Source organism: Zootoca vivipara, chromosome 12 (genome assembly GCF_965207765.1).
Source record: "Zootoca vivipara chromosome 12, rZooViv2.hap1.1, whole genome shotgun sequence".
Classification (NCBI taxonomy): domain Eukaryota; kingdom Metazoa; phylum Chordata; class Lepidosauria; order Squamata; family Lacertidae; genus Zootoca; species Zootoca vivipara.
This window is the reverse complement of record NC_142595.1, coordinates 14,121,902-14,147,329: the sequence shown is the minus strand read 5'-3', so window position 1 is coordinate 14,147,329 and position 25,428 is coordinate 14,121,902. Positions and strand designations below refer to the sequence as shown.

The 25,428-nt window shown below is 48.4% G+C and overlaps 1 protein-coding gene across 1 annotated transcript; it reads right to left on the bottom strand.

The window, feature by feature from the left end:
• Window positions 1–14,357: 14,357 nt before the first annotated feature.
• On the bottom strand, window positions 14,358–25,086 carry LOC118094216 (la-related protein 6-like). Its single transcript, XM_035134354.3, has 3 exons — window positions 24,913–25,086; window positions 19,504–19,717; window positions 14,358–16,035 (listed from the first exon to the last, which is right to left on the bottom strand). Exons 1-3 carry the CDS (start codon window positions 25,071–25,073, stop codon window positions 14,929–14,931), a joined length of 1,482 nt encoding a protein of 493 aa, XP_034990245.1. The 5' UTR covers window positions 25,074–25,086; the 3' UTR covers window positions 14,358–14,928.
• Between the last annotated feature and the right edge of the window lie 342 nt (window positions 25,087–25,428).

Sequence of the window (25,428 nt, the reverse complement as noted above, 5' to 3'; positions counted from 1 at the left end):
TGTTTCCCAACCTACCTTGCCTGCACTTTCCTGATCAACACAAAAACATGAATGGGTCTGATCCATTCCTCACATTCTGACGTTCTTGTTTCTCTATTCTCATGGACAGGGAATTGATTTAGACGAAGACGAAATCTCAGAAATCAGCCTGGAAGAAGGGGAGGATCTTCCTCCAAGGTAATGCTGTGCTAGCCCCCCACCCCAATAATCAATTGCTTTCAAAAGCCCCCCCCCAGTCCATTTCTATGTTGGTGCTGCTTGGGGTCTTTGAAGGGTGGGAGGCAATAGAAGCTGCTGCAGACTTCCAGGGAATTGAGGGGTCTCAACTGGGGGTTTGAGAAGGCAGCCATTTCCTTTCTGACACAAGCAGCCCTGTTTCACTTCCACTATTCAATGGGCCATGAATACAGTACTGTAAATAAGCAGGATGTTGTAAAATACTTTAAATAATAAAAACAATTAGGCCAGGTGACACTTCAAACCTTTTTCGCTTTGGAACGCTTTGGTTCTGGAACTGACTTCAGGAACGGATTAAGTTTGAGAACCAAGGTACCATTGTAGAACTTTTAAGAAACTGGAGGTCCGGTTTTAGCCCAGCATGGAGAAAGCATAGTAGCATTCCCAGCAGTTTTGATAATTAGTTGTCATTCCATTTGTAGCTTACAGAAAAGGAGCAAAGATTAGGTAGCACTAGGAACTGGCCATCTGGAAAAGCCCCGAGAACTCCTCTGGACAACCTGTTTATTGAGCATTCGTGATGATTTGTTGCACAAAGGTTAAACTATTCCTGGTCTTTATTGAGTGTTCATTTCAATTTGCTGTCGTGCAGCTCTACAACAGCAAGCATTCACCCTGCTTTGCTTGCGAGGTGCTTATACACCTTCCCATTAATCGTTTGTTCACCCCACACTTTTCCTTGTCACCTTCCTAACTGCAAAAAGTCCTTTTTAAAAAAGTGCATTTGTTACACTAGGCCAGTGGTCAGCAACCTAAGGCCCATGGGCCGGAAGTGGCGCGCGGAGGTCGTTTGACCGGCCCATGAGTTGCCCCCAAACCAAGCTGTCCACTCTCGTGCTGTGCTAAACCGGCGCAGCATGGCGCAGGGACTCACTTCCGCAGCACCAGAAATCGCATCTGCGCACGCGCAGACGCAGAAAACCACATCTGCGCAGATGCAGAAAATCGCAGGCGCGCATGCTCATGCACGCACATGATCCGACCCACAGAGTGATCTCCGCGGGACCGATCCTGCCCAAGCAAGATAAACCTTGCCGACCCCTGCACTAAGGTGACAGATCACTACTGTATAATCAATTTTAATTTCCCAAATCTAAATTTCTGGTATGCACTTGAATCCCTCCTGCAAATCAGCGAAAGTCTGCAGGTACCCTAAGTCAGGGATACGTAACCTGTGGTCTTCCATGTGTTGTGGGACTCTAGTTCCCATCAGCCCCAGCCATCACAACCAGTAATCAGTGATGATGGGAAATGTAGTCCAGCAAGGTCTGGAAGGCTGCAGGGCCCCCATTGTTGTCCTAAGTCAGGCATCCTCAAACTTCGGCCCTCCAAATGTTTTGGACTACAATTCCCATCTTCCCTGACCACTGGTCCGGTTAGCTAGGGATCATGGGAGTTGTAGGCCAAAACATCTGGAGGGCCGCAGTTTGGGGATGCCTGTCCTAAGTGGTTTACCTTGGGCAAGTCTCTGCATCTCTGAGCATCTTCCCCAAGAGGTCTGGAGGGTGGCAACACAAGAACGGGCCTCTTCTGCAGTGGCTCCCCATTTGTAGAATGCTCTCCCCAGGGAAGTTCGACTGTTGCCTTCATTGTACACCTTTAAGTACCAAGCAAAAACGTTCCTCTTTAACCAGGCTTTTGGCTGATTGACATCCCATGCCCTTTTAAAATGTGCTGGGGTGTGTGTGGATTATTGGGTTGTTTTTGTTTCTATGTATTTTGCAATTTTATATTGTGATTTCATCTTGTGAGCCACCCTGAGACTTGCTGGTTACAGGGCGGTATACAAATTCAACGAATAAATAAAAAAACAATTGCTGTGCCGATCTTATAGCACTGTAGCCGGCATTACCGCTTTTGCAATTTGTGTAATGGGATTGTATTGTAAGGATTGAATAAGCACAGTTAAAATGGCAAATTGAAAGAGCTCTGTAGTATACACAACGGTACTGAAAAAGGCGGCCTGAAATAACTCAAGTATTCCTCAAAGAGTTAAAACTTTCGCTCTCCAAGCCTGGGTCTATTTGTGGAAACTGCATTGTCGGATCAACAGATGGTCGGGAGAAAAAATAAAAACACATTTTTGACATCTTCCTTCATGTTTGCGTCGGCAACCTACTCTCCCGTGGGCAACATTCTAAGCAGGCAACATCTTCGTGTGGCTGGTCTTCTCGCCATCCAGATCCATGGACCTGTTTGCTACCAAATGTTGAACTCTAAAACTGACTTTCTCGGTTTTCAGTGTCTCGGTCAGGGAGGTCTGTCCTGTTGCCAGTTATTTCTAGCTCAGGCAAAGCTCTTTCCACCCAGACATTCCTCCTTATCACACTTTGGATGGAGCTGGGGAATACTGTTGCCTCCGGGGTGCACAACTTGGAGGGAAGAATCACAGAAAAGTAGAGTTGGAAGGGACCCTGAGGATCATCTAGCCCAACCCCTTGCAATGCAGGACTATGCAGCTGTCCCATACAGGGATCGAACCTGCAGCCTTGGCATTATCAGCACCACACTCAAGTCTAACCAACTGAGCTATCAGAATGAACTGTGAAAAGAGGTGAGCAGAGATGGGGAGCCTGTGGACCGCTAAGTGTCACTGGACTACAACTCTGATGATCTCCAGCCAGCATGGTCAATGGTCAGGGATGGTGGGAATTGGGGTCCAACAACATTTGCAGGGCCACCGGTTCCCACCCCAGATTTTGAGGCCGTGGGAGGATGCACTGTTCTTTGGCAACTCTGCTGTTCCTTGGCCAACTGACTAACAGAATGTGATAGCAGAAGACTGCTGTGCCCCTGTGGGAGTTGTTCTGGAGGGGATCTCTTGGTCCAAGTCCTGTGTACGAACGGCAAACTCATTCTTCAAGTGCCATTCCCTGTGTAGCCCCAAGGGTCCCCCCTCTCTTGTCCTGGCTCGCATAGAAGAGCTCATAGCGTAAGTCAGCACCACGGAGAGCTCCAAGTAAGCCACTTGCTCTGACCAGGGTTGAAACACTCTGGCCTGAAGAGCATAGAGTTTTAAGGGACTACAGGAGTCATCTAGTCCAACCCCCTGCAATGCAGGAATCTTTTGCCCAGTGGACTTCAACCCACAACCCTAAGATTAAGAGTCTCATGCTCTACCAGCTGAGCAATCCCAGAGGTGCAAAGGGCAAGCTCTGCATTCCATGGCCTATCTCCTGGTCCATACACTGTTCAACTGGTACTGTGGGTGGTGCCCAGTTCTTCAAGCACTGGGAAAAGCATCTGCAAGTGTTTGTGGACACTGGTGTCATGGCATCTGGTTAAAGTTTCTGCCTGCCAGCCTCGGGGACATGCCCCTCTGCTCACTAGCATCAAGCTCAGAGCTCTAACTCCTTTGCCAGTAACACCATAGCTCCAACTCAGTGTCCTGGTCATTGCTGGACTGTGGCATCATGGTGACCAGACAAGAGGGAGGGGGCAGCAGACTCGGCACCCCAAGGCGGGGGGGGGGACCAAAACAGTCCAATTGTCAAGAACCCTGCTGGCTTGGGCAAGGGTGGCAAAAGCTGCTGGAGGAGGAGGGTGTGGAAGGTGCCATCAACAGGGAGCAGTCTGAGATGGAGGGAGGGGCCCCCACTCCTCTGCCTTTAGAGACCAGCGAGAGGAAGGCATTCTTTCTGTCTCCCTGTTCTGACCCATCCGTGCAGCGAAGAGATTCCCTAGCAAAGTGGCAGTGTGTGGACCGGCCGGGAGGGAAAGCTGGGTAGCTCTTGTAGTTCAAAGCACCAGGTTGGGGAAGGCTTGCGGAGTAAACGAGAAAGGATGTGGAACAAGAGCATTTCTGTTGTGGTGCTCGCCTCCTTTGGTCACACCCATGCATGCAATTTATAGCACTTTTAATGTGCACGGCTTCGTCCAAAGCGGGGGGCAGCAAACTTTTTCAGCAGGGGGCCAGTCCACTGTCCCTCAGACCTTGTGGGGGGCTGAACGAATTCCTATGCCCCACAAATAACCAAGATATGCATTTTAAATAAAAGCAGACATTCTACTCATGCAAAAACACCAGACAGGCCCCACAAATAACCCAGAGATGCATTTTAAATAAAAGCACACATTCTACTCATGTAAAAACACGCTGATTCCCAGACCATCTGCTGGCCGGATTTAGAAGGCGATTGGACCGGATCCGGCCCCCGGGCCTTAGTTTGCCTACCCATGGTCCAAAGGATCCCAGGAGTTGTAGTTTCTTTAAGTGCCAGGAAGAAAATCTGCGAGGGATATACTACCTCTGCGAGGGGTATACTACAGTTCCCAGGATTCTTTGGAGGAAGAAAGATGCTTTTAGCACATATTAAATGTATGTTGTGGGGATGTGGCGCCTCTTCCTGGGAGATCAGGCTTGTTCCTTCCTTATCTTCCCCAGAATTTATTTATTTTTTAAGCTAGCTCCTGATGGTTTCTGGTGAGTGTATCAATATTACGGAAATTTTCTGCAGTGGTCCAGAGATAATGGTTTTCAGGTGGGGTGTGTGTGTTGGTTCAAGCACCTCTCTCTCGTTTTTTTGGGTGGTGAAAAAGCAGCTAATAAAGAGCAACCAACAAGTATTATAAATAAGCACTCCTTCCTGTGGCGCACACAGCATCTGGGCAGGGGAGGGTAAGCGATACTGCCTTCCCACATCGTCACCGAATGCGCACAAGGTGAATGGCACAGAAGCAGCCTTGTGGAGTGGCAGGTGGGTGGCAGGGTGTGCTTATTTGGAGAGTTTATCTCCATGAATCAGACAGCCTACTTTGGCAATCTGGAGAGGAAAATTAATAAGCTGCCCTAGTCACAACAACACACCAATTTCCTCCCCCAGTCCTACTTCTGGCAATAATAGATCACACATTTTGTTAAACCAAAAAAAAAAACCCAGCCAACTACGATCAATATGAGCCACGTAACAGATCTGTAAAGAGGCGGGTGGAAGAATAAAGGAGGATTAAGCTAAGTGCTCAATAATGCAAGGGGAAATGGTTTCCTGACAATCTTGTGGTAAAGGTAAAGGACCCTTGGATGGTTAAGTCCAGTCAAAGGCAATTATGGGGTTGCAGTGCTCATCTTGCTTTCAAGCCGAGGGAGCCAGTGTTTGTCCACAGACACCTTTCTGGGTCATGTGGCCAGCATGGCTAAACCGCTTCTGGCGCAACAGGACACCGTGACGGAAACCAGAGCGCACAGAAACGTCATTTACTACCATGTTTCTCATATTATAAGACACATCTTATATTTATTTTTTCCTCAAAAAAACACACTATGGCTTATTTTCAAGGGATGTCTTATTTTTTTCCTCCTCCTCCTGCCGTGGCCGGCATTGCTGCTGCGCCTATCACTATGTCTTATTTTCGGGGTATGGCTTATATTCCTTGAATGCTTAAAAATCCTGCTATGGCTTATTTTATGGGTATGCCTTAAAATATGAGAAACAGGGTATCCCGCCACAGCGGTACCTGTTTATCTACTTGCACTGGTGTGCTTTTGAACTGCTAGGTTGGCACGAGCTGGGACAGAACAACGGGAGCTCACCCCGTTGCGGGGATTCGAACCGCTGACCTTCCGATCTACAAGCCCATAAGAGGCTCCGTGGTTTATACCACAGCACCACCCACATCCCATCAGGGGCTAGAAAAGGATACTTGTAGCCTGGCATACACAGTTAAAAGTGTACATATTAAGTGAAAATGATGTGCCACATCTACTAATAAAAATTAAAAAATCTGGCAATCAGACTAAATGTCTGTCTTCTAGCCTTATGGAAACATTTAAACAAAAAGCTCGCAAACCAGCCCAGAAACAAAGCTACCATCTGGTCAGTTGGCAACCTCATATGCAATTCTGATCCAATTCCTCTAAATGGTGAAGCGGCAAAAGCAGAGGGATCTGAAGAAACAATGCATCCCCGTTACTTCCTTCTGGGCTAGAGATTTTACTCAAGGGGTAGGGAATCTGTTGCCCTCCAAATGGACTATGGCTCCTGTAATCCCTGGGGCTGATGGGAGTCCAAAGCCCTGCCATGTGTATCAGAGCCACTAAGGCAGGCATCTCCAAACGTCGGCCCTCCAGATGTTTTGGACTACAATTCCCATCATCCCTGACCACTGGTCCTGTAAGCTAGGGATCATGGGAGTTGTAGGCCAAAACATCTGGAGGGCCACAGTTTGGGGGTGCCTGCACTAAGGTGTTTGGGGCTGGAGAGCCATTCCGTGCTCAATCTTCCACTGAGGATGGTGGAACGGGAGTCAGGAGCTTAAGGCAGAGGTGACCCTCCATCTCCCATCATTCCTGGCCCACACTATTGCTGAAGCTGGCTGGAGGGCTGGGGAGCTGTAGGTCCAGCATCCCTGGGTTAGAGGCCATTAATCAAGGAAGGTTCCCCCTTGAGCTCAGCTGAGATGCCTCAAAGACCTTTAGATTCCAATAATTCTATGCACCCAACTGCGCCTGCCTTCCACAAAAACCTAGTTTCTCCCCCCCAATTTCCCCCCCAATATAAACTCAAAAACACACTTATACATTATCACAAAATACAATCAATTACTCACCAATAAAATTACTTCTATTACATTTCCGCTTCTATTTACACTACATATTTACTAGGTTCCGCTGAACTTAACTTCCTCTTTACTCCACTTTTGGTTTTATATATTGTTTACATAAATACTGCGCTCTTTAATTGCATCATCCAATTGTTTTAGTTTATCTTCTGTTAAATTTGTTGTTACTCCAATTGTAGGTATGTCAATCCAGTTAAGGTATTCATTGTTTTACAATACACCTTCAGATATTCCACAAACTTGCTCCATTCCTTTTGAAATTTCTGGGGGTTTTGCTCTCTTATCCTTCCAGTCAGTTTGGCTAATTCTGCATATTCAACCATTTTAAGCCTCCACTCCTCCACAGTTGGTATATCTGTTGTTTTCCATCTTTTCGCTAATAACATTCTGGCAGCAGTTGTGGCATACATAAGAACTCTTTCATCTTCCTTTTTAATTTCATTACTCATTATGCCTAACAAGAACATCTCAGGTTTCTTGGGGAATGTAAATTTGAACATTTTTTTAAAAATCTCATTATATATTGATTCCCAGAATGTTTTTACTTTTCCACATAGCCACCACATATGGAATATATCTCCATCTTCTAAATTACATCTCCAACATTTTTTTATCCTTTATTTTGTAGATCTTTGCTAATTGACTGGCGTCAAGTACCAACGACCACACAAACCTAGTTTCTGCTCCCCGCTTTCAGATCTGAGACAAAAGCTTCCCCAACCATGTATCCTAAAACTGGCTCCAAAATAAAGCAATGCTTTGTAGAAGCTATTTTATTGCATGATGGATTTGCACAGTATGTTTTCACGTTGAACTGGAGGTCAGGTGGCAAAAACACCGGGGCTTCCCGCTGGTCAGTTGTTGTACAGGTGGCTATGCCTTACACATAGGTCACATCCACATTATTTATTATTATTATTATTATTATTATTATTATTATCCCCTGCACATCTGGCTGGATTACCCTAGCCACTCTGGGTGGCTTCCAACACAAATAAAAACATAACAAAGCATCAAAAATTATAAACTTCCTGATACAGGGCTGCCTTCAGATGTCTTCTAAAGTTGTATAGTTATTTATCTCCTTGGTATCTGATGGGAGGGCGTTCCACAGGGTGGGCACCACTGCCAAAACGACCCTCTGCCCGGTTCCCTGTAACTTCACTTCTCGCAATAAGGGAACTGGTGAAGAGGCTCCTTCAGGTGTACATTTATACATTTAAAGAAGACTCATACCGCTTTAAAGCCATGACGACTTCTCCCAAAGAATCATGGGAAGTGTAGTTTGTTAAGGATGCTGGGAGGTGTGTGTCATTTTGCATTTGATGTGTATAAATTATTGGTCTGATGTGGGACCCTATTCCAGAGGGTTCTGGAAGCTTCTCTGTGTGAAAGAAGCAAGCAGAAGGTTCATGATGTTTGTGCTATTCCTTGAGAGAAGCTGAGCTCAGCTGATTTAAACTGGTTCTCTTAGCTGAGACTTCCTCAGACTTGGCCCTCCACAGTATTTGGCCTACAAGTCCCATAATCCCTAGCTAGCAGGACCAGTGGTCAGGGATGGTGGGAATTGTAGTTTCAAAACATCTGGAGGGCCAAGTTTGAGGAAGCCCATCTTAGCTCTTTCTGTCAAGGTCTATAAAAGGCCAGAAGGAGCCTGGATTTCACTCTCTCTACAGTGGTGCCTCGCTAGACTAATTTAATTCGTTCCACAGGTCTTTTCTTATGATGAAAAATTCGTCTAGCGAATCCCATAGGATTGCACTGAATTTTTTTTTAATTTTTATTTGCCCATAGGAACGCATTAATTGAATTTCAATGCATTCCTATGGGAAACCGCGATTCGCTAGACGAATTTTTCGTAAAATGAATTCGTCTAGCGCAGTGGTTCCCAACAGGTGGTCCGCAAGGAGCTATGCCAGAGGGGTCCGCAAGATGCTATTAGAATAAAAAATATATTAAATATATTTTGTATGATAACAGATTTTTTGTTTTGGCCGCTTCCTGCATGAGCAGAGTCTAGCGCAAAACTAGAATTAGATAGAGGCAGTAGTTCTGCTGCATGCCGTTAGGTGGCGCTTTACAAACACTCCTATTTTGCAAAGAGGCAGTGCGCGCATTCTACTAACGCTCACCTCCCCAAGATGCTTTGCGCGCATCAGCTTCATTTGTGCGCTACTGCGCAGGTACCCCGTCTTCTCCATTCCCCTCCCTCCTCCCTGGACTCTTATAAAAAGACTCTTAATTTGGCTCTCACTTTTTAATTTTAGGATTAGGAATTAATGGGGGTCCTTGTCACAATAGCGGCTCGATGAGGGGTCCTTGAGAAAATTTTGTTGGGAGCCCCTGGTCTAGCGAGGCAACCTCCGCTCAAAAAATCCTTTCGTTAAGCGGAAATTTCGTTAAGCAGGGCATTCGTTAAGCGAGGCACCTCTGTATCTCTTATCCCTCTGGTGTGATGTTCTGTATATACTGGTAGTGTTAAGGTTTTAGTCTGCTGCAATTGGATTTCTTATGGACAGTGCCAATCCTCAATGTATAGGATCTGTGACTATTCTGCTCATTCGCCTCCAGTAGCAGCAAAGCTCTGCTGGATGAAATGCCTCTGGTCTATATTTTGGGGGCTCTTGCAACGTGTTCAAGTTGTTACTCTGCTAACTATACACTGGAATCTGCTCTGGATCCATATTGAGTAGAATTTCAATGTGTGGAGGACACCCCAGTTCCCCTCACAGAGCCACAATTCCCAGAGTTTGCTAGGAAGAATGGTTGGCCACTCCGCAAAGTGTAGTTCTATGAGGGGAATTGGGATCACTGAAAACACTCTAGCGTTCCTTGGATTCTTTGGGGGAAAGCCAGGACTGTTAAAGTGCCATATTGGTGCTTTAAATGTATGGTGTGGTTGTGGCCAGATTCAGGCTCCAGTCCTGTGCTCCCAGCCAGGCAGAGCTCAGTGGAGGGAGAAGCCAGCCAACCAGCCGAGTCTCAGGGGGGTACTTGCCTGGAGACAGAGTCGGTATACAAGGTCCAGTCCAGTCCAGTCCTAAGGTCAGGAATATCTCGGTTCACATAGCCAGATGATCCAGGGGTCAAGAAAGCCGAGGGTCCAAGGTCAAAAGAAACAAGAAGCAGCGTCTGGCCAGGAATGACAAATATTGTTTCCAGCAACCGACTGAGGCTGGAAATGCTGCTTAAGAAAGCTGGAGCCAGCTGGTTCTCATCAGGAGCAAGAAGGCTGATCAGCAGCAGGTGGAGTCACTTCGCCTTCTGCTCCTTCAGGTTGCTGCTCAACAGGTGAAGCCGACTCCCGGCCCATGACAACAGGTTCATCTGGCTTAAACCAGCTCCAGTCAAGCATGCGCCACACTGTCCATCGGCCACGTAGCCAAATTGTGCAAATAAAAGGGAGAAGAATTCTAATAATAACCCACTTCTATATTTTTATCCCCGATTTTGGAAGCTGGTCAGTCATCCAAAATGATATATTTTTTTTAATAACCGTTAAATATGATGAGCAGAGTGTTTCTGCATCCACATGCTATCTCTTTTTCTCCTCTCTTGCGTACAGCGTACCTGCCAGCACGCATGACTGCTGGAGGGGGGGGGGAGAGGAAAGCTTTATTTTTAATTGCTATAATTTCATATAGCAATTCTGTGCCGAGTTCTAAGAATAGACAGCCTTGTATTTATCATCTCACCACAGCTTTCCTTACCCTCCTCCTCTTCCTCCCCCCCCCCTTGTTTTTTTCCCTCAGAGCAGGGGGGAAAGTTAACCAAAGTTACGGTAATCGAGATCAGCAAGAATATGTGAAGTGTGTATGCATGCACGCATGCACAAGGAGAGGGAGGGTGTGTCTTGCAGAGATTTTGAGAGTGTGTGAACTTTGTGTGTTGGTGACAGCGGTAAAACTGCCACAGTTCCTGCTTCAGCCCCCAACCCCAGAAGTTCGATCTCCGATTGGGGTTGTGCCAGAGATGAACGCCTCTTGCTACTAAATGCAAGCGTAGGGACAAAAAGGAAATGCCAACAAATGGCTTCCCTTTGCTCCCTCCAACTTTCACAGCTAATCAACAGCGGGCGGAGAAAAGCCTCAGCAATATGTAATATAGTAGGAGGGCAGCAGTTCAAGCGTGAAAATCGGGGTGTGTTCCAAGAATATCGGATCGTCCTCTATTTTCATCTGCAAAATGTTCAGTAACCATATGCTTGGCTGAATTAAAGAGGTGGCAATGGCCTAGAGCCGTGGTTCCTAACCACATGCCCCACCAGGGGGGGGGCAATTTGATTGGGGGGGCAATTAAAGAATGAGATTATTAACAGTGGGGTTTTTTTTGCATTTCTAGGGGCCTCATATACAGTATAGAAATCGGTTCCTCCCTAACAAGAGGGCACGTGTTGCGGTGGGACCTGGCAACCAGGCCCTGTGTTCTGGGTGGGAACATTGGAGCGGCCACAACACCCTATTGGTGGTCCCTCGATCTTGGGAGCAATTGGGCCTGAGGGACGCCAGTCAAAGCGATCGAGGGGCCACTATTTAAGCCAATGCACGTGTCCCTGAGCTTCCTCTTTCGGGCTCAGTGCATCGGAACACCCGCCCACCTCTCCCTATATTTAGGGCTTGCGCTTGACCTTGCTATGCCTTCGTGTGTTGTCTGTCGTTGGGACAGGGGCACAGCAGGAATTTCCCCCACTTGGCTGATGCCACTTGGGTTTCGCCTGCCGCGTAGCAAATCATCCCAACTTGTAAGATTGCGGATAGGCTCTGGTTCAGGTGGATAGGGGTGGCAGGATGTCTAGCCATCCCTATGCGATGGGTATTCCTTTAAGACGGAATCCACAGACTCATGGTTAGTCTTCCCTGTGTGGGGTTCATAGCTGCCAAGTCTCCCGTTTTCCCCGGGAAATCCCCGTTTTTCCAGCTGTTCCTAGTTGAAAAAAACAGATTTTTTTGTTTCCCCCCGGTTTATTCTGGCGCGGCGGCCATTTTGGAACTGGGCGGAGCATGCTCAGAAGCGACTTTTGATGCTGCTCTGCCCAGTTCCAAAATGGCTGCAGTGAGACTTCTGGCGCGGCGGCCATTTTGGAACTGGGCAAAGCAGCATCAAAAGTCACCTGAGCATGCTCCGCCCAGTTCCAAAATGGCGGCAGCGCTACTTCCGGTCTGCTATTTCCGGCCCGGTCCCTTATTTCTCTGACAGCAACTTGGTAGGTATGGTGGGGTTCTGCCCTGAGCCTGAGTCCAGGGCTCATCTGGGTGGAGGCCGAGCAGACCCCCTGCTTGCCACTGTCCCAGGTGTTCACCCAAGGCTGACTTATGGTTGGTGCCCAGTCAGCGCTGCCTGCAAGGGTGCAGGTAGCTAGTCGAACCAGAGCCTATGCAACCACTCACTTGATTTGTAATCAATAAAGTTGTGGCCTAAATTCTGCCAAAATCCAAACCAAACATTTGAGTCTTGTCTGAATTTATTTCTGGGGGTGGTTAAGAGGTCTCCACACGCAAATATATATTGCGAGGCACACATTTTTAAAAATAAAATCAGAATGTACACCAGGGGACCCCAAACTAAGGCGATTGGGGGCCGGGATGCAGCCCAATCGCCTTCTAAATCCAGCCCGCGGACAGTCCGGGAATCAGCATGTTTTTTACATGAGTAGAATGTGTCCTTTTATTTAAAATGCATCTCTGGGTTATTTGTGGGGCATAGGAATTCATTCATATATATTTTCAAAATATAGTCCGGCCCCCCACAAGGTCTGAGGGACAGTGGACCGGCCCCCTGCTGAAAAAGTGTGCTGACCCCTGATGTACACTGTGGTCAGCTGCTGACAATGGAGAAGTTATCTAAACAGAAAAGGTTATCCAAGCAGAAAACACACTGGGCGCATTCAGGGGGAGTAGCGCTCCAGGAGCACTCAATCAACAGTTGTGGAATTATATGTCAGGTGGGGGGGGCATCAGGATTTTAGAGATGTTTAGGTGGGGCCTGGCCAAAAAACAGTTGGGAACCACTGGCGCAGAGAGAAGAATGGGCCTCTCCCACAGGCTGTGGGGCTAGGGCTATAGGCCGGTCCTATCAAAACCCAGAGGGCAAGTTAACTCCTCGCCAAAACCTGTCTCTGACCTCAGTTGCTGCAGCTCAGGCCTTAAGCTCAGGGCTGGCAGGGAGAAGGTAAGAAAGTGGGAGCACGCTTAGCCGGGCCAGACCAAATACCCATCTAGTCTAGCGTTGCCAGAGTGGCCATCCAGATGCCTACGAGAAGCCCATGAACACAATCGCGTCCACACACTCATGAACCCCAGGAAGCAGGGTTTAGAGGAGTACTGCCGCCGAGGGTGGAGGGAGAGCACAGCCATCGGGCCTACCAGCCCACACTTGTGGCTTCATCCTCAAGGACATTGGGTCTCATCCTCTTCTAAAGCTAGTCTGCTTGGGGGGCAGTCACTAAACCAATAGGAGCAAGAGGAGGAATGACCGCTGGGAGAGGCACAGAGAGAAGAAATGCCCATGGTGCACCTGCAATAGCAAAACCGGAGGCTTCCTCTGCCCCAGCTGCAACAAAACATGTCTCTCCCTGCAAGAGAAACTTATATGGAATTTGAAGTTCATGCGTTCATGAGTTTTCAAAATCAAATAAAAATTTACTATATATATATATATATATAAAAAACTCTCTCCCATATTGTAAATGGTAAAGGACCCCTGGACGGTTAAGTCCAGTCAAAGGCGACTGTAGGGTATGGCGCTCATCTCGCTTTCAGGCTGAGGGAGCGGGCATTTGTCCACAGACAGCTTTCCGGGTCATGTGGCCAGCATGACTAAACCACTTCTGGCGCAACGGAACACCATGACGGAAGACAGAGCGCATTGAAACACCGTTTACCTTCCCACCGCAGCTGTTCCTATTTATCTACTTGCACCGGTGTGCTTTCGAACTGCTAGGTTGGCTGGAGCTGAGACAGGGTGACAGGAGCTCACTCCATCGTGGGGATTCGAACCGCTGACCTTCTGATCAGCAAGCCCAAGAGACCATAGCACCACCCGCATCCCACCGTACCATCATGTCTAATGGTAGGGGGTGATGGGAGTTGGAGTCCAACAGCCCCTGGAGGTCTACAGGTTCCTCCGCCCTGGAACAGAGTAACTGGAGTTTGCAATTCATTGAGCTTTGAGCACAATGTGGCCACTCAACTGCTTCGATCGGCGGAACTGGCACCACCATAGGTGCTCGGCATTTGTAAGAACTTGATCATTTAGTGTGGCAGAGCCTTTGGAACTCCCTGCCTCTTGAGATCAAGCAGGTACTTTCACTGAACTCTTTTCGGCGCCTGCTAACAACATTCTTGTTTCGACAAGCCCACCAAGAAGCTTAGAAAATTGGAGGCCATTTTATTACTTTAACTTTTGTATGTTTTAAAGGACGGTGGCGAGTTTCCCCTCCATTTTCTTGCTGTCGTTTTGTAAACCGCTTTTGAGTTTTCTTGCGATCAAGAGCCGCACAAATCTCACGATTTCAGTAGACAAAAAAAACCAAACAAACCAAAGAGAAAGCGAAGAGATCGTGTCCACACCCTTTTTATTGACTGTTGTTGTTTTTTAAACAGCAGATCCATCACCAATTTCTCACAGCAACACAAGGCAAGCATTCGAAATCTCATCTTATGCACAAAGCTGCCGGCATCCATCGAATCTTAAGCCATTCACACTCCATATTCATCGTACCATGCAACCAATCCAGAAGGTCAAGTTCCAAAAAATAACACACAGAAACAAAGACGTCGTGGGGAAGGGGAGGGTTGGATCGCAGACCAACGGCACCTGAGTCAGAGAGATAGTCTTGAAAGCAGAGGTGCAGGTTGGGAGCTCAACAAAGGGCCAAAACCACACGAGGCATCAGGGGACCGGGGGGGGGGGTCTTAGAAAGAGAGAAAGAGTCCAAAAAGGCCAAAAGGGAGGAAAACCAAGCTGGGGGAGATGAAGAAGTCTACATGGTGTCTATACAAGCTCTTTGCCAGATAGTTCTCCACAGCCCTACACTCTCGGGTCCCTCGCCTTTGACACCCCCCCAGCCCAGAAAAGCTTCCTGCTTCCCCCCCATTAGCATATATTAAGTTGACCCCCAAAGGCTCGTAAAGCTTAGTGCCGCAAAACAGATTTTCCCCGCCCAATCGTGTTGTAGAAGCCCCTGGTGCCATCTGGGCCTTGAGGACGCCGAATCACTTTTAGCCGGGCATGGAGCGATTCACACACCCTTTTGGAAACCGGTGCTGAACTCAGGGGCTCCGGTTTCAGGGAGGGGAGCTGCTGTTGCTGCTGCCTGCTGGCTGGTCCTTGTTGCTTTGGCGGCCACAGAATCCCCATGCCCAGCCCGCTCGTCTCCCAGCAGGAGTTGGCCGGCTTCTGCAACCCGCAAGGGCCGTTGCTCGGCTTGGGCACAGAGAGAGGAGGGAAGCAGAGCGGCCATGACAGCGGCTTGTGCAGGAGCGGGCGAGGGCCTGCACAGGGCATGCTGAAGAAATTTGGCTTGAGGGCCTGGCCAGCGGAGGCGCAGAAGCCAGAGGTGGGCCAGGCTGGAGCGGAGAGGAAGTTTGGAGGCAGGATGGGAGTGGAGACCGGCGTGCCGTCGGACTCGGTCGATGAGCTGTAGAAGGAGTCTTCAAAGGCAAGCTGAGGGCCTTCAGGCAACGTGCCGGTCCACATCCTTGCAGGCTTCTCGGCCTCCTCGGCCTCCTCGCCGTCTTCCTGACTGGTCACACTCTTCTTTTTTGAGCCCCTTCCGGACAGGCTAACCACCTTGATGGCGTCCCCACCTGGGGAGGAGGTAGTGGCTTGGCTGCGAACAAGCTCCTCGAAAGCCTTCCGTGTGCTTTCCAAGCTGTCGTACTCCACCACGGCGCAGCACTTGGTCAAGAGCTCCGGGTACCGCGATGAGCACTTGCTCACATCCGAAGGGAGCTTCTTGCCGGGCCGGAGGATGCGGATGGAGGCGATGTCGCCAAAGGGGCTGAACAGCTTGGTGATGTTGTTGAGGAAGGCCATCTGGAGCTGGAGAGAGTTGTGGGCGGCCGGCTCGTACGGAAGGACGTTCCAGGCCAGGAGCATCTTGCTCGAAGGGATGTTCACCAGATGTTCGGGGACGGGGGTCTTCCTGCGCACCTTCGTCCCTTCCTCGTTGACCTCCAGCAGCTCCGAAAACTGCAGTGCATAAAGGGTCACTCGCCAATCTCTGGTTAAATATTTCACCTGGTTATAAAAGAGGGCAAAGTAGAAGAGAAAGAGAGGCAGTTTTGCATGCTTCTCTTTAAAATAATAAATGTATTATTATTATTATTATTATTGATTGGATTGATTGAATTTATATAATGCTCTATACCCGGAGGTCTCAGGTCAGTTGACAGAATGAAATCAAAATATAAAACCACAAAATGCATACTCAAAATAAGAACAACTGCCTTTTAACGCCCCCTCCCCAAATAGCGAAGTTTTTAATGTTTGATGTCTTACTGTGTTTATTTGCGCGGACAGGCGGAGACCCCCCCCCCAAACCCCAGGCGAAATCATGACACCTGACAACGTGTTACGGGATTAAAATTGGCCACAACTTTATTAAACTTCCAGGTGTAGGAAGGCCTTGGGCTTAGGCATTGGGTGAAGATTTGGAGCCGACTAACAGGTGAGCTACACCCTCTGTTGTGAGTGTGGGGCAGTCCTAACTCTACCTGACCAACTCCCCTGGCAACGCACCCCTCCGCCAGGATTGGTTAATTGTCGAGGATAAGCGGGAACCTCCAGGTACCCAGCTTGGGGGGGAGGGGCAAAGCCAGGCTACCTTGCTGGGAGTCTCATATTTTTTGGGGGGGGGGCTGCGAGCGACCACACAAAAGCTGCCCCCCACTTGATGTGGGGAGCGGTCATTGCTGGAAGCCGCCCAGAATGGCATATAAATAATAAATTGCTATTGTTGTTGTTATTATTATTACTCACCCATCTGATTGGGCAGCTTCCAACCCATACATTATAAAAACATAATAAAACGTCAAACTTTATCAACTTCCTGATACAGGGCTGCCTTCAGATGTCTTCTAAAAGTTGGGTAGTTCTTTATCTCCTTGACATCTGATGGGAGGGCGTTCCACAGGGTGGGCGCCACTACCGAGAAGGCCCTCTCTCTGCTTGGTTCCCTGTAACTTCCATTTCTCACAGTGAGGGAATTATTATTGTTTGCGCAGCTCCATCTTCCTCAGGCAGAGCTTGCAAACCATGTGATCACTGCCACAGAGATATATGGCTTGGAACAGAGCATACATAGGACACAGAGTCAGACCATTGGTCCTTCCAGCTTAGCATTGTCTGTACTGAGCTGCAATGGCTCTCCAGAGATTCAGAACAAGAGTCTTTCCCCTTGAAATTGCCACTCCCCACATCAAATGGGGACGACGACGACTTTTGCATGGTCGCGCGCAGCCCCCTGGATACCAGTGTAGCTCCCGGTAGTTTGGAGTGGCTTCACCCTCCCCAGGCTGGATACCTGGGGTCTCCGCCTACCTCAGTCAACCGCCCAATCCTGCCTGGGGAGGCATAGCCAGGGAATTGGCCAGGTAAGGCGAGGGACCGCCCTGCCCACACAACAGAAGGTGTAGCTTACCTGGGAAGTGGCAGTCGGCTCCAGAGCTTCTATCACCCTTCCTTCCCTCAATTAAGTCTTCTTTTGCAAGTTAACCTCTTTTTCCACAGGTACGCAGTCACTGTTGAAGGGCCGGAAAGGAATTTTCCTGCATTGGCAGGTTTCGCCTTTCCCATAGCAAAACATCACAACTTTGGTGGTTTCAGGCCTTGGGCAGAATCCTTGTCTATCTTCCTAAATGGTGTGTGTGTGTGTGTGTGAAGCTGTGCCCCACGCTCCCCTTTGCGGTGGTGATACCAGGGTTCCCCGTTAAAGGGGTCTTGAGGGGAGACAAAAGGTTGTCATTGCTCTCCCCTCCAGCAGTGGTGAATGGCAGGGGGGGGGGCAGGCTCTCTCCTTGAACATATGTTCTCCAGAGCCAGCCCAATCCCCACACATTCTGGATAACCCTGAAGTCTCCCAGATCCCCGACTGGGGTCTGGGAGGGATAAACGCCCAATGCCTGAGCCAAGGTCTCCCTACGTCTGAAACTTAATAAAGTTGTGGCCAATTTTAATCCCATAGCAAGTTGTCTCGAGTCGTTATTCCGCTTGGGGGGGGGTCGCCTGGGGTTTGGGGGACTCCGCCTGTCCGCGCAAATGCAAGGGATTGAAGCTGGGGTCATTGGCGTACAAAGCGGTTGCTCGGCCACTAAACTACACCCCCCCCTTCCCCCAAACTGCCCGAAGACAGAGGTCGCGGTTTTGACCTTGGAATCCAAACACATGCAAAAAATGGAAACAAGAAATACCAAAGAAGGAAGAGTGGCAGATGATGATGATGATGGACTTTGCGGAACTGGCGAAGCTGACCGGAAAAATCTGAAACCAAGGTGATCAAACTTTTCCCAAAAGACTGGAGCAAATTTATACAATACTTGAAGGACCATTGTAAGCAACTAACAACACTAGCAGGGTTGTAAGATGACCTGTACTGATAACTGTCACTGCCCTTTTATTTAAGAATTGCGATATTCTGAATGAGTGAAACATAAAATGGAAAGCGTATAAATGCTATGATATACAAATGAATTTTGAAAACCTTGAGGCAGGAGGGAGGGAAGTCGACAGGCTCATATGAGCAAAAGAAGTAAAGTGGATAATGAAGATGTGTTTAAATACAGCGGTAACCTCGCAAGACAAAATTAATTCGTACCACGAGTCATTTCGTCTTGCGAAAATTTCGTCATGCGAAGCACAGTTTCCCATAGGAATGCATTGAAATTAAATGAATGCGTTCCTATGGGCAAAAAAAGAGAGCTCTCCTTTCAATGAAATGGCGCCATAGCAAAGCAGCTTAAGGCGCAATCCAGCGCTCACAAACCGCGACTCACCCGCCGAGCCCAGGAGCAGCCACAGCAGCCACATTGCCCCCAAGCGCCACGGCCGCTCCGGAAGTTTTAAGGCTCTGGGGAGGGCGAAGGAGGAGGGGGGCCAGGGAGAGGCTCCCTCCCTCCTTCCCCAGCAGCCGGACCCTCGCGCCCAACCAGACAGACAGCCCGTTCGCACGCAGGTAGGCTGTCTGTCTGTCTGTCTGTCTGTCTGGTTGGTCTCTCCCGTTCACGCGTGCACCCAGGGGCTCCACTCCCTCAGGGTTCTGCACGGCAGCTTAAGGTGAGAAGGGGGGGGGGGCCTCGGCTGCCGGCGGCCGTTTTGGTGCGGCGGCGCCAATTGCCATGTCACTGCGGAAGCCGGGCGTTGGCGGAAGCACGACGCGGGCGGCCTCCCCAGAGGAGGCTCGATCTCCTTGAGGGGCCATCCCTGGACTTTCTCCTCCTCGCGGCGCCCCTGCCCTGTTTCGTCTTGCGAAGTTTTCTATGGCACGGCCATAGAAAACATCGTCTTGTGAGTCTGCCAAAAATAATAATCGCAAAACGTTTTCGTCTTGCGATGTTTTCATTGCGTGAGGCGTTCGTCTAGCGAGGTACCACTGTATTATAAAATGGAAAATAAATAAAAAATATTATATATTTTAAAAACCGCATGCCGCTCCTTTGGGAAGGGGAGGCGGGCGCCACCACAAACGCTTTCACGGTGCCTCTGCCCTACCTTTTTGAAAGACGTCAGCAGCTTGATGCTGACGAAGCCCAACCTGTTCTTCTGCACGTGCTTCAGGAGGAAGGCGTCCTTCGACAGGTTCTCGTCAGAGAGGTAGAACTCCACCTGCGAGACGATTCTCCTGATCAGCTGCAAGTCGGGCGTGGGGCAGTGGCTGCTCTCAAACAGGTCCAGGCCAAGGAGGTCGCTCAGGTCGTAGGGGCTGCTAGCAGGAGGAGAGCGAAAGGAGGGGGCGGAAGCACACACAGAATTACTGCCAGCCGGTCAAAAGCGTGAGCAGATTCACATCGCTTCAGTCGTAAGAGCAGAAGATACCTGGCAGATCAGACCAAAGGCCAATGTCCAGCGTTCTTTTGGGGTTTTTTTTGGGGGGGGGGTATTTGTTCTCTTTTATTATTAATATTATTTTATTTTGACAAAGTAATAATAATAAACAATAATAAAATGTGCACACACACACACACCCTCGAGGCCATTCCATTGTACCTATCCAACCTCCCAAAATTTCAACGCCTCTTGCGATGATTTGACCCCTTGCCGTTTTAACAGTACAAATTCTACAAACACCTTCCATATCTCCTCAAAATCGTTTCTCCTGAGTATTCCCCGTCTTATCATAGAGTTGGAAGAGACCACAAGGGCCATCCAGTCCAACCCCCTGCCGAGCAGGAAACACCATCAAAGCATTCTTGACATATGGCTGTCAAGCTTCCGCTTAAAGACCTCCAAAGAAGGAGACTCCACCACACTTCTTGGCAGCAAGTTCCACTGCCGAACAGCTCTTACCGTCAGGAAGTTCTTCCTTACCTTAATGGCACATGTTAATTTATCATTAATAGCTATAATCCCATACCACTTTATAAACATTCTTCCGTTTTATATTCTGCTTGCTTCTTCCACTTCCTCGCTATAATAATGCGTGCAGCTGTCAATAAATTTGTGAGCCAGTCCTTCACAGCCTGCAAACCTTCCACCCCATTGTAAATTGATAATAAAGCTACCTCTGGACTTTCGGTCAGCTTTTAACCCAGTGACTTCTGTGATCTTCTTAAGTACCCTTTGCCAGAAAAATTGTACATATTTTCACCCCCACCACATGTGAAGATAATTCCCGGTTTCCTGGCACTATACACCACTATACAAACAGAATGCTGGATGCTTTCTCCGTGAGGCCTGCAAAAGAGTTCCCACCTAAGGTTCCGGTTTCCGCCTGCAGGAATGGCGGACCTGTTTTCCATCTCTCTGACCTTTGTAAGGAATTTGGCGGTTGCTAGGGGAGTAAATGGCAACCCCCTACCCTCTCCGGGGGTTACGGAGAGGGGCCGCTGGCCCGCGATGCCCCCAGACCCACTCCGACTGTTTTTGGAGTGGGGGGAGCTTGGGCTGAGCACTTACAAGGGCCAGGACTCCCGGACGCTAATCTGCATGGCGGGGATTTCCATGGTTAAAGAAGATAATTACCGTGTTTCTCATATTATAAGACACGTCTTATATTTATTTTTTCCTCAAAAAAACACACTATGCTTATTTTCAAGGGATGTCTTATTTTTTTCCTCCTCCTCCTGCCGCGGCCGGCATTGCTGCTGCTCCTATCACTATGTCTTATTTTCGGGGTATGGCTTATATTCCTTGAATGCTTAAAAATCCTGCTATGGCTTATTTTATGGGGATGCCTTAAAATATGAGAAACAGGGTAGGCTTAAATCTATGGACATACTTCAGAAGGAGGGAAAGAAGCGCTGTTTACTGCTGAGAAATTTATGCTGCCGAGTGAGAGGAGTCAAAGATTGTACTGCATCTGGAAGAAGGATTGATGGGGACGGAGCGATAAGGGGAGTGAGTTTTTATTTTATTTTTTTTCTTCATATTGTTGCCTCGTACCTTCCCGGACGCGATGTCCTGGCTTGTTTGGAGTGAAAGAGAAGCAAAAGACTGTGTGAGTTGAACCTTATAACTGTTGTTACTGAGCATATTTTTTTAAAGATGTGGAGTTGCCGATGAGAAAAGCCCCCCCCTAGTCGGACGGAAGGAGTTCTGAATGCGTTCGGAGGATTTATGAGCTGTGACGCACTTTAAATTGGAGCAGCGACCTGAAGCTAAGTTCAGCTATAGGGCAAGGAGATCCATTAATTTACCAAGAGTCTATGGTTTGATGTTTGGGTCTCCTGCCTGGAAAAGCTGTAAATTCTATAATGATCGTATGAGAGAAAAGCGAAAGTGATTTGAGCTTTTTAAGATGGCGCTACTTCGAATTGCTTCAACGCAACAGGAGCTCCATTAAGAAGATTTATGGGGAGGCTGGACTGATTAACTCACACAGGAGAAAGAACATCTGTGAGACTTTGTTTGATATTTATATCAGCAGCTGGGAAACAATCGTGAAAGTGGAAAACATCTATGTGACTGTAAGGGGAAGATCTGGATTATTATGAACTTGAAGGACGATTTGAACTTTAGAAAAAAGACGGCAGTGGACAGTTGCGAGGAATTCCCAATTTCTTGAAGCATGGGAACCCAAATAAAAAATTCTTTAGATGATTTGGCATAACATTCGGTCTGATTGATATATATATGTGTATAATTTGAAATATTGAATGTGATATAATTGGTTTTAATTGGAAAATTAATAAAAATATTTTTTTAAAAAAAAAAAAAGAGTTCCCACCTACAGTGGTCCCCCGACTTACAAAGTTAATCCGTTCTGAATGCACATTCGTGTTGTTGTTTTTTGACCAATAAATTTTTATTCAATTAAGCAACAATGCAATAATGCATCTATACAACATAAATCCAATACATTGCGACTTCCCTCCTCCCACCAAATGGTAAATTATTTCAATCCTCTCTTGTATTATCTAAATTAATTACAATCTCAGCGATATAGGAGTTATGTCATTACCGCTAGCGATTTCATTCCCTTATACGGTAATTATCCTTAGCATAATCAATAAATTTACTCCACTCTATCCGAAATTTCTCATCGTCCTGGTCCCGGACTCTATGGGTTAATTTGGCCATTTCCATATACTCTAGTACCTTCGTTTGTCACTCTGTTAATGAAGGAATCTCCTGTGTTTTCCATTTCTGGGTGATTAATATTCTAGCGGCCACCGTGGCGTACATAAAGAATCTTTGATCCACTTTTAAAAAAATTTATCTACTAGCCCCAATAGAAAGGCCTCTGGCTTTTTTGGGAAAATATATCTCAATATTTTTTTTAGCTCATTATACACTGATTCCCAAAATCCGTAGGTCGAAAAGTTCGGAAGCCGAAACGCGGTTTCCCATAGGAAAGTAAATATTCAAAAAAAATCGTAAGTCGAAAAAAAACCACATGTAAAAATTCGTAAGTCGAAGAAACCGCATTTAAAGCCGCCAACGATTGCCATTCGGATGTAGAAAAAATTGTAAGTGTGCGGCCATTTGTCCCGTTCGTAAGTCGAAACCTACAGATGTCGAGTAATTCATAAGTCGAGGGACCACTGTACTCAATAGGAGTAAGCCACTGAAATTCAAAGGTGCCACATTGGATATTGGGAGGCGGGGGGCGGGGATGGCTGAGGAAAGCCCCACCCCACATAACTGATCACAAGAAGTGGCACACACATACCATTTGAACGGCAACAATCACCAACTTGGGGGAGGGGGCCAGCTCCCTCAAATACTTTATTGGGGGGGCCAAAGGGACCTTGGCTCCAAGGAGCTGGCTCCTGTGCTCCTCAGGCTGGGTTCCCATCAGAGGCAGATTTGGGGGGGGGGCAACTGGTTCACCCTCACCAGGCACCACGCAAAGAGCAAGCTGCAACAACGATGAACAATGGAAGGCGAGAGTCCACCGGGGGGGGGGGGATTTTGGCATCTTACACTGCACCGCTGAAATTTTAAAGCCTGAAGTACGCCACTCTTTCCCCTCCACACACACACACACACACACACACACACACACTACATCTTTGAGATACAGCGACTAGCACTGTACACAATTTCCCAAATATGGGTTGCCCTGCAAATTCTAGATGAAAAGCAACAACTCCAACTGTTGTAAGCTTTCTCGACAGTTTCATGATCGTTCTAGAGCAGGCATCCCCAAACTGCGGCCTTCCAGATGTTTTGGCCTACAACTCCCATGATCCCTAGCTAGCAGGACCAGTGGTCAGGGATGATGGGAATTGTAGTCCAAAACATCTGGAGGGCCGAAGTTTGGAGGTGCCTGTTCTAGAGCCACCAGACCCTCTGAGCTCTTGTAAGAGATTTTTCTGCTTTGAGCAGGGCTTATTCCAGGCACCCCCAAACTCAGCCCTCCAGATGTTTTGGGACTACAGTTCCCATCGTCCCTGACCACTCGTCCTGTTAGCTAGGGATGATGGGATTTGTAGTCCCAAAACGGCTGGAGGGCAGAGTTTGGAGATGCCTGGCTTATTCCCTACACCAAAGTTTCCCAAACTTGGGTCTCCAACTGTTTTTTGGACTACAACTCCCATCATGCCTAGCTTACAAGATCAATGGTCAGGGATGATGGGAATTGTAGTCCAAAACCAGCTGGGTTTGGGAAACACTGGTCTACCAGGCACCCCCAAACTTGGCCCTCCAGCTGTTTTGGGACTACAATTCCCATCATCCCTGACCACTGGTCCTGTTAGCTAGGGATGATGGGAGTTGTAGTCCCAAAAATAGCTGGAGGGCCGAGTTTGGGGGTGCCTGGTCTAGACCCTTTGAAAGAAGGCCATGGATTTCCCCCTCAGCCTAGAACAGGCTTTCTCAACCTTGGGTCCCCCAAGGTGGCTGGACTACAACTCTCATCATCCCTAGCTAGCAGGACCAGTGGTCTGGGATGATGGGAGATGTAGTTTGACAAGCTCTGGGGCCCCAGGTTGAGAGGGCACACCACTGGGATCATGGCAGCTAGAGCAACAGCCTGTCCACTTGCTCGCAACTGGGATAAGAGAAGGGGAAGGTTTCAAGGCAGCCTCAAGGAGCAGTATGTCCAAAGGAGGGCCATTGGGGAAGTTAACTTGCGATGGACGCAGGTGGCGCTGTGGTCCAAACCACTGAGCCTCTTGGGCTTGCCGATCAGAAGGTTGGCAGTTTGAATCCCTGCGACGGAGTGAGCTCCCGTTTCTCTGTCCCAGCTCCTGCCAACGTAGCAGTTAGAAAGCACGCCAGTGCAAGTAGATAAATAGGTACCACTGTGGCAGGAAGGTAAACAGTGTTTCTGCGCGCCCTGGTTTCCATCCTGTTGTGCCATGGGCGGTTTAGTCATGCTGGCTACATGACCCGGAAAGCTGTCTCTACATATGCCGGCTCCCTCGGCCTGAAAGCGAGATGAGCGCCGCAACCCAATAGTCGCCTTTGACTGGACTTAACCGTCCAGGGGTCCTTTATCTTCACCTTTCTACTTACCCATCCAGAGTCTCTGTCAGCTCCTCTTGGGTCAGCAGAGGGAAAGACCTGTTGGTGCGAGGGAAGAAGTGGAGAGTGGAGTACGGGCCGCCCTGGACCGGAACCGGACTGCTGCGCTTCAGGTGGGAGGCCAAGGCCATCTCAGGATTGCACAAGGCCATCGCGCTTCATCTGCTGAGATGGAGAAGAGGGTGAGTGGGGTGGGGAGTCACTCACAGAACAGCACACCCCTCCAACAAGACTCCCCATGCCCAGAAGATCATGGGGAGCACCTGGAAAAACAACCAAATAGGTAGAGCATGAGACTCTTAATCTCAGGGTCATGGGTTCGAGTCCCACATTGGCCAAAACATTCCTGCTTCATCACCCTCATGGTGCCTTCCAGCTCTGCAGTCCTATGATCAAATGCTTCCTGCAAGGCCAGCCCCCCCCCAATCTCGGCCTTCCAGCTGTTTTGGGACTGCAATTCCCATCATCCCTGACCACTGGTCCTGTTAGCTAGGGATGATGGGAGTT